The sequence below is a fragment of the Styela clava genome, chromosome 14 (assembly GCF_964204865.1).
Source record: "Styela clava chromosome 14, kaStyClav1.hap1.2, whole genome shotgun sequence".
Taxonomy (NCBI): Eukaryota; Metazoa; Chordata; class Ascidiacea; order Stolidobranchia; family Styelidae; genus Styela; species Styela clava.
Genome location: NC_135263.1, coordinates 2,824,057 through 2,834,185, shown reverse-complemented (window position 1 = coordinate 2,834,185; position 10,129 = coordinate 2,824,057). Strand labels below are relative to the sequence as shown.

General features: G+C 35.1%; 1 protein-coding gene across 1 annotated transcript; it reads right to left on the bottom strand.

Moving 5' to 3' along the window:
- Window positions 1-1,124: 1,124 nt before the first annotated feature.
- LOC144432181 (uncharacterized) lies at window positions 1,125-9,821 on the bottom strand. The gene is made up of 13 exons (XM_078120342.1): window positions 9,567-9,821; window positions 9,064-9,225; window positions 8,396-8,590; window positions 7,857-7,931; window positions 7,225-7,380; window positions 6,758-6,842; window positions 6,328-6,387; window positions 5,142-5,258; window positions 4,417-4,482; window positions 3,568-3,633; window positions 3,041-3,106; window positions 2,681-2,726; window positions 1,125-1,905 (listed from the first exon to the last, which is right to left on the bottom strand). The coding sequence occupies exons 1-13, from the start codon at window positions 9,819-9,821 to the stop codon at window positions 1,848-1,850; spliced, it is 1,407 nt and encodes a 468-aa protein (XP_077976468.1). The 3' UTR covers window positions 1,125-1,847.
- Window positions 9,822-10,129: the final 308 nt, after the last annotated feature.

The following is a 10,129-nucleotide window of genomic DNA, read 5'->3' as shown; positions in this document are numbered from 1 at the left end:
TATGTTTTGGGAATATTTATTATTTGCTGTTTATAATACATGGATACTCAGTAAAATTTATGCCGATTTCATTGAGAATGCGCCCAAAGAACCGAGCTTATTGGCAGCGGCGAAATTTTTGCATGCGTGTGCTCAGTTATCTGCATATTCAGTACACATTTATTTTTGTGCATGACCTTATTACCGTTCCGTCGATCGGGAGCTATTTTGACGATTTTAGTCGATTGCGGTCGCAAATAGGTTGGCCACCCCTGGTTTATAATGTACTGCTGTTCAGGTTCCACTATACATTCACCGCCCCCCCCCCCCCTCGATCTTGAGCTAGAACTTTTATCAGCAACAGAACCTTCAGAGCTGCCGTCAACAATTTTGTCCGAATCCGTCGCCGTGCTCGCGATTGTCAACGTTTGAGATTTTGACACTGGTTTTAAATAAGTCAGAAGACTCAAGGGTTCCGGATTTGTTGTTTATTGTACGGCAACCCCAGAATTTAGAACTTAACACAGCATAAACAGGGGACGCAACAAAACGCAGTCGACCTCTACATCCAAACGGAGGAGAAAGGGTACAAGAGATAAATTTTTATTCGCACGTGTGATGGGTGGTCGGAGTCCGCTCAAAACTCCCTATATCAAAGGTCTGGTAAATAGCATACAGAGAAATACAACAGTATATTAACACAATACAAACACTGACACTATGGTCCACGTCACTATCATGAAACCATATCAGCTCGCCCTTAATGCCTTGCACTTATCCAGATACTGTTCTAGACAGCAGTCAAAGCTATTAGGCACCGAATTAAAACGAACCTTCTACCGGATAAATGAACCTACACTTCTACAGCTTTTACTCTTAACAGCACGTCACGTGACAGTGTTTTTTCACTCGTAAACTGCACTCAGGACATTTGTACCTGCATACTTTTGCCCATGGACATTTCCACCCACGAACATTTTCAACATGAACATTTGCACTCATAAATTTTTAAAAAAAATTATTCAATGTGTAGTATATATAAAAACACATTATCAAAAATCGGTCAAGCAAAACCAATGCAAATCACTATATTTGTTGTACAGTATTTGTTATAACTGTTGATGATTTATTAGAATCACAACGGGTCTGAGTTTAGCTGCCGATGTAAGATAAGCGTTGCGTTAACTGTTTTACCCAAATGAATATTTCCTCGAGCATCTATATTAGTGCTTGTTTTTGTCAAAAATCAGCGAAGTCTGCGTTAGACAAACCGACCAGATTTTCAGTTTTAGTTCTAGCTTTCCTGTGTGGTGTCTAAAATTTGGGTGTAACACAAATAAAACTAGCTGTCATTTTATGTTAAAAAGATGTGTCAACATTCAGATGGCCCGTATATACGGCGGCGGATCTTACCAAACTTCATATTTAAATATTTTTTAAAGCTAATTGCACCACATATAAAATATTTATTTTATAACTCATATAGGAGGGAGTAAACAGCAAGCATTAAATATAAACAAATCATCACGTCTAAGTATAAAATGCTCAATCATTAAAACAAAAGTATATCACGTCTAAGTATAAAAAACTTCGGCAGCTATTTTGCAATAATACAGTACATACATATACAAAGCAGTAATTTACAGAAAACCGTGATTTTTTTTAAAGGTGTAAAACAGTGAGAATTGTTGTAGAAACATTTTCGGTTGGAGTTAGTCTTCTGTGGGTGGAGTTAGCACAGCTTGAATGAAATTATAGAATGCCCTGTGCAGTTTCTTTGGCAATATGCCGTACATGTAGAACAGTAATTCATTGTTCTTTAATTAATGACATTAAAGCATTGTTTCTTATCAATACTAGGCTTATTGCTAGCGCGGTATTGTCCGGCTTGTCGATGGTCTATTATTGTCGTCGCCTTCTGGAGATCTGTAAATTAATAGTGTGCCTTGTTTCAAACATTGTTTAGTGTTAGATTAATGCATTTTACATCACATATTCCAGTATAATTTCTTAAATATATATTCGTATAAATTTAGGTAACGTTTAGCCAGATGTATTGCTTTTAATAAAATTTCAGAAGCCTCTTGTTAGCAAAAGCAAGATATAAGCACTGACGATGAGAACGTACACAAATTCACACTTTATTTATATGAGTGTTTATAATTTTGTAAATGAGCGGTCTTCTATGCCATATGAAGATTTCCACAAAAATGGTAATAAGCATTCTGTCGACTACATCAGGATTGTGCAACATGTGACTCGCGGAGAAGTGCCAACATGAGTGGTCTGCGGCCCACGAAACGAGTTTTTTATTCAGTTCAATCTGGTGTGGGCAAGTAATTCCAATCCCTTTGCTTTGCAAAGTCCAATGTAATATGACGTTACAATGTCCCAACAGTTAGCTTGTGTGCGGCAAACAACGCTCGTCATAAGATCGATAACCAAAATTTTAGGGCCATAACTACAGTATTAGAAAGTTTAAATAAAGGTGCGACCCATGGTTTTACTCATTTATTTGTATATGACCCTTCTGTATTAAAGGTTGCACACCCCTGGACTACTCGATTATCTCAGTTCTAATTAGCCTCTAAACGTACTACAAACGTACTACTAACTGCATTAAACTTTGAAATCGAATTGTGTACGCCTTTGGAATAATGTGCAAAATTAGTAAGTCAATTTAATATCCGAATGAAATTACCTGAGCTCGTTGACTGGATGATTTTCAGAAGCTCTGTAATCAGACACTAAAAATAAAAAAGTGATCTTTAAAATTATAGGATATGAAATGAGGAGTGGAGGGAAGCTTTAAGGAAATCTGCAAATTTTCGAATGGCCTCAAAGGCATGAATAATACGATTAAGAAAGAAAACACAAATTTTTGGGTCATTGTCTACTAATTAGGTGTCCTTAAAATTAAAAACTCTTGAACAAGTTCCACTATTTTGCCAAATTTTTAAAAATATTTGATAACCAGACTGTGATTTATTTTCTCTGCTATAAATTCAAAATGGTGGTTCAATGTATTCAAAAGTATTAAAAATGTTCAAATAAGGTATACCTGACGATCTTGGTGTTATCGTGCCTTGTGAATGATTACCAACGTTTATTCCTCCGCTGGAAGAGACTACAAAAAGAAAAATAAATTGAACAAACTATAAATCCTGTACATTACACCTATGATAGATTAGTTTTCCTGCTCTATATGTAAAATGAAGTCTTACTGTTGGATGATATGTACAATACTATTTAATTATGAGTATCTAATTATTTCCTGTTGTGAAAAATTCTTTGTGTTTACATGGACAAGTGGACATGCCCTACACATGGAAAAAACTGTATTCATTTTTTTTTTCGAATATTTAAGCATCAGATCAAGAAGCTAAAAACCAACACAATAAGTCGCTCGTTTTCTAGATAAAAAACGAGAATCAATCATTTAATCCAAATCATTCTGAAATTTTCACCTAATTAGTTATGATTGAACAACTTTACCAGGGCAAAAAAATGTAATTATATTATGTATCACAGGATGCATATATTAATTATAGTATGCATCTTGCAAGAAGTAAATTATCCAGAGTGTACCTGACGATCTTGGTGTTAATGTGAGTTGTGACGAATCGCCGACATTCATGGCTCCACCGTCAGAAACTGAAAAAAAAAAAAAATTTAGCAAAGCATGAACTTTGTACATTAGGTAAAAAATGGTTTTAATCAAAGGTGTGCAATCTTCAATACAGGAGGGCCGGATACAAATAACTGATTGAAACCGAGTGCCCCACCTTTAATTAACATATAGGCTTCCTAGTAGCTTCATGCGCAAAAAGTAACGTAATTGATCTTATGGTGTGAGTTGTTCGCTTCGCACAAGCTAGCTGTTAGAGTATTGCAAGGTCATAGGCATATATAAGAAATTGATTTCACACTGGAATTACTTGGACTACCAGATTAACTAAATTCAGAACTCGTTTCGCGGGTCGCATAATTTTTTCTTGTGGGCCCCTGCCTGTTTAAATAATACTGTGTAATTAAATGTATTATAGACTAAGAATTAGGCAAAATGGGTAATGCTTGTCATCATAAGCAATACGCCATGGCTTCCCAAACTTATAGGCTCGCGATCCCCTGTTCCGAGGAGTGCGCAGCTTCTCTGATTCTAAGTATTCTCTCGAAATCATAGGATTTATGTTTTGCACTAGTTCAATAATTAAATATAGTACGTTATGTTGAATTAGTGTGCACTTTGCGACTCCAAAAATTCGTTGACCACCAGTTTCGGAACCCCTGCAACAGACCATCGACAACATAGCTTTCCTGATCCATTTTTAGAGCTATAGTGCGAAAAGGGTCGAAATTGAGCTTTTTAGATAAATATCGACTATCATATAATTTGACACATCACAAAAATATTACAGAGCAATGAATGTAACTCACCCTGGCCAGTGTTCACGTTTTTTGCATTGAAATTCTGGATGTTGTACACTATTTGTCGTGGAGTATCTTTAAAAAAAAGCTGAGGTTATTACGAGTCTCAATAGTATACGTGTGAATATTAAACTATATAGTGGAGAAATAAATTACTAAATTAATTTATCCATTTCATTAATGTAGTTTATTATGCTGCTTACAAGTATATGGTTATCCAATTTTATACTACAGGGATGTGCCACCTTTATTTCGAGATGGACGGATACAAGTCACTCGATGGAGCCGCGGGCTGCACCTTTATTCAATTTAGCCTTTCTAGTAGTTGCAGAAACAATTTTTTTTTGTTATTGATTTTACGGCATTGTTGGGGTCCCTGCAAAAATGGTGAATAAAAACCCATACATTTCTAAAGCAAACTGCTATTCAGATTTATTGTCACGCCGACTTTAAATCAATTCAGTGGAGGTCACGTTTTTATAGTTTTGTGTATTTTGCAACACGATTTTGCCACTTCAAAATTAGCACTTCTCCGCGGGCCGCTAAATTTTTCCTTGCTGGCCACATTTGGCCCGCGGGTCACAGTTTGAACACCCCTGATATACTATACTAGTTGAGCTGACTTTTATCGAAAAACTTTATTAAGATACTTTAAATGCTGATATACAACTAAAAATTGGTAAAAGGTAGAAAAGCACAGACATAAAAACATTACGTTTGTTTCTGACACTTACCTGGTACACGATTTAGTTGCTGGTCAGTTGTTTGTGGTACTTCTGCCTGAGGTGGCATTTGTTGGATTTCTGAAGACGTACTTGGATGAGATTCAAACCAACGGTTATGAGGAGAGTCTAAAATAAGACATAAAAATGAAAATTGGTATTTCATAAAATTAAAAAACTTGCTCTAAATGTCATACTAATATAAAAACTTTCATTTACATGACATAACGGTCTGTAACATTTATTCGAGTACTGAAAATAACTATTTTTCCATCAAGCAAAATTCTCGTGCTTAATTGAATTCCACTGCTTAATTGAAATCCCACTGCAAACCTGCAAGATGCCGGTCCTTCAAAACTATAGAAGCTCCTTGTTAGCAGTAGATATTTGTACAGAGCATTATTCTAAGTCAAAGGCAAATAAGTACGTCATATAGAAAATTAGATCTAGTTCATGAAAGTTTCAGAATATGAGATACGAAAAACAATAGCTCGCCGAATGAGAACAGAAGGGGCCTAAGTCACATTTTTGAAAAATTGACTTTTTATTATTATTTTGTGATTTTGAGCCATGCTCTACAAGGTGGTGGTCTTGAAATCCTGAATTTCTCAATAATAAAAATTTCAGCTGGACTTAGGACTAAAATATTTAAGAACAGAATGGGCCTCCTAAGTCCAGCTAAAATTTTTATTATTGAGAAATTCAGAATTTCAAGACCACCACCTTGTAGAGCATGGCTCAAAACCTCGAAATATTGAAAAAAGATAGTCCTAAGTTCCATTATGATATGCATGAACATTAGAAATGAAATGTCCGAAACTTAATCCCTAATATTTCGTTCAGTGCAACTTAGGCCTAACTCATCTTGTTTTACCTTGCATCTCATACAAAAAATTTCAGAAGTTGTTAAGAGCAGAATGGGCCAAAATCCTTTATGGGGGTAAAAAAGGAGGAAGGAATTGAAGCTGAACTGCCAAAAAATATTGATTACAAAGTTATTATCATCCACATTAAAATAACCAGAGCTCAGGACTTTTCTAAGTGTGAATAACTAGAATTTCAAAAATAAAAAAATTCCGAATTGTTTTTTGCGTTTTCCTCAAAACTCAAAATTGTTACTTAGGCCTGTTCTGTTCACCTCCGGCGAGCTATGATATGCAATAAATTAAACCTAATATAAAAAGAAATTGCTACTCACTGTTTTCCGCAACTCCATCAATTTCCTTATCTGCTTTGTTCTCTGGAGGGTTAGCACCGACTGTAAAATATGATAGTATTATTTTATGTTTTCATATTGTAAATAATGTGCGATGAACAAATAATGTATATTTCTTCGAAAATAAATTTTGCGCACTCGGTATCCAAAATAATAAAAAAATTCAATTAAAGGGAATGGAATGTGTATGTTTTTGGTATGCAATTGATAAGTTTTATATAATATGGGATGAAATATATATAAACTAATACCAAGCTTTTCGTCAAAAATTACATTTTGGATATTTTGTTCAGAATAGTGAAATATTCCAAATGAAAAAAATGTAATGGTAAAAAAATGTTATCACGTTATTGAACGTTTATTTGAATATTCGTTGATAACAGGCTATTTCTCATATACATATTTTATCCACCTTCAAACTGTGTTTCAATCATATCGACCAGTGCATCAACTGAACTTTCAAGATTAATTTTCTGACGTTTTTCGGCAGTTGAGGCCTGCGAATATAGTAAATCTGTTCTAAGTTGGAATACTAGAAAAAACTATTCGTATACTATGGAAATGGCCTATAATGCTGACATGGGCAAACTACGGCCCGCTGGCCAAATCCTGCCCGTTGGAATATTCAATCTGGCCCGGCTGATGCTGCCCAACCGAACTTAAACCAAATTTTATTGTTTTAGTTAAAAATAGCTCAAGGAATTTGCTTTTGCTTTTGCAACACTGTAAATATTGTTCATAGAATATACCTTTTTACGTCACACATACATGGCCCGCCTATCTGCGGGCAAGAATTTTGGCCCTTGCTTCAAAAACCTCGTCAACCCTTGCTGTAATGAATTTAAATATTGAAGCTATTTACTTAATGAAATAACTCACACTGTTGGTTTTTATCTGATTTCGACTCCTTTTGCTTCCGGGTTTCAGTAGTTGCCAGGCCATATTTGCATTCAACCTAACGACTTCTTGTATAGAACTGAATTTTGTCATGGTTTCGCTATTGAAAAGATGTTCCGTGGTGTTGTTGAACATCAGCTGGAAAAAAATGAGCGCGTCAATGCGAATAAATAAGAACAAAACGAATGCCGTTGCTAAGTTTGTACCAAAAAATTACTAAATTTGATTTGACTTACACATAGAAAAGCTAGCTATCTTTGCTGCTAATTACTGAATTGCAAGGTTGGAAGGAAGAAACCAAAATTTTAAATATACCCGACGAAACCAGATTACTTTCAGGGCACCTTGTATTTGATTTCATACCAGAAATAATTTGTTTGCATAGTTGGATAATTCTCAACAAATAAAATATCCTTTTATTCGTCATATAAAATTATATTACAACAAACATAGCCTACAACGAACGTTTGTTTGAACCTGACTGAGTTTTCAATAATGCATTTTTATATAAATTTAGTTTATTTCCATCCCGGACTATCCATTTTGTTTTGGAATCTAACACACATCATCTTTCAACTACTTTCAAACAAGAATATTACTTCAAATAATCTTACGGTAAATTTACTGAAGTGCTTTACATCGATGTCTCCAACGTACGAAAACCATTCAATTTGCAAATTTTTCTTATACTGAAACGGTAAGAATACAGTTCATTACATTCTATTTTACATGGCGGTTTGTAAGTTACGTTAATAGACATCAGTCATTTTAACCCCAATAGCTCCAATAAAGACTGGCGCACAACGTTGTGAGCTGTAACTTTACACTACTAAATTTATTGGCTTCTACTGTTTCACGTCAAAACGTTTTATATATATATAAATCTATATTATTAGTTTTTCAAGTTAATTGGAATCGAACTCGGAAATAAATAATAAAATGGTAAACAATTTATTTTGTTAGACGTTAACATTGCAGTGATAATTTGATTTTGCAATAATCTGACATCTGCGATAAATATTATGTTTCGCTCATTCTATATAAATCATATTTCATGCTTATAGTTCACATAAGGCCACCACGATTTGTTTCTAGACTGTTAATTATTGGTGTAAATGAGCAAACTGCAAACTGCGATATTCGATTTACTTACCCAGCGATTTCCTTGACCTGCTGCTTTCTTTAGAGTTTTATAATTTTCTTCAGTCAGTGATGCTTCTTTTGTTCTCATGCAGTTCGACATATTAAAGTACTCTTTTACTTTTCTAATCTTCAAAATTTCTTCAATATATTTCAGTGAATGCTTATTTAATACCGCGCCATTCAAGTTTAGTTTCTTCATTTCTAACTGAATAATAAGGCATTAAAATATCGTCCATCAGGTGTTGCACTTGGCAGAATTTCAAAATGCAAAGTGAACAATGCCTTTTAGAATGATAACATTTTTAGGATAAAAATGCTTCTCCTTCTGTGCCTGATTTTGCCAAATTGTCGCCTAATTACCGATTACATATTTTTGCAAGACTAACAAACAGCACAGCTGAGCGTAATTTATACTTTTGAATGAACTTTCTTTATGATGTATTTCAAGGAATAAAATCTATTGTATTCAGAATTTTTTAATGAATATGAAAGAATTCCGAATACAATAAGGTCCAATCCACTAAGCTGCTTGTAGCTTTCAGGGAGTCCGTGGTCTCTTGTAGAAATAAGCAATATTAATTTCTGTTAACTCAAACTGGCAAAGAAATATCGTTATGAGATTTCTAGCAAACCATTAGTAATTTTTATGCTGTTTAGGACTGTACCACTTCGACTTACATCTTCGACTTTATGAATGACTTCTAACAATCTTTCGGCGTTGACCGCATCCATGTTGTCGGGGAATTCAAGCGAACGCACGATGCCGCTATACAAAAGATCTGTCAGAATTGAAATACAGTTGTCGTCATACACGTTCCAGTGCAAATTAAGATGAAGTTTCTGAATAAAAATATATTCGCTCAGAAAGAGGCTAATACCGTTTGATTTCACAAAGCAATCATTGGCCAAACAGATGGATAATTCAAAATTGATAAGACGATTCTCAGTATAGTATAACGTGCGTAGGACATGGTTTATTCAGTCATTATTATCATCGTTGCAATATGCAAGTGTCATCATACTCGATGTACAATCAGAATATGCAGGGGATTGTTCCCCAATGGGACTCAGTTACTGTGATTAAGTCAGACTTGAGACTAAAGACTTAGGAACACAATATAATGAGACGAATGTCCAACAACCCGCCAAAATATTAATAGAAATATGAAAGAAATCATTACCTTCGAAAGCTTATTTTTACGTAGTGCTTCGAGTACTTCTCGCATGTCTTCGGTCTCAGAAAAGCATCCAATCAAAATTATTTGTTCCAACTTGGATTCGGCCATAACCGATTTCAGTTGCTTAAGAGCATTTGCTGTCGTCGGGGCATGCTTCAGGTGAATAATACGACCGCATTCTGAAGGAGTAGGGATCTTCTTCAAATCTTCCCAGCTAAATACGCTCGGACATTTAGGACTTCGCCAGTTAAACGGCATCTCTCTCACTAACATATAACACACTAAAAAGCTACAGTGAAAGAAAAGGATTTGTCGTAGGATTAGTTGAAACTGATATTATGCCAGATATAATTATATGTTTGTACTTTACTGCTACTTCCGTCGGGGAGGACCAAGGACTAATTTTGAAATGGAAAAACTACGGCCCACGCGACAAATCTGACTCGCCTGATGCTGCCACAACCAAACTAAAAACAAATTTTGATGTTTTGGGTCAGGGTGGTCCAAGGTTGCGAGGTTGGCGGGCCGCAAAAACTTTTGAAACAGTCTCACGGGCCGCAGTCGGA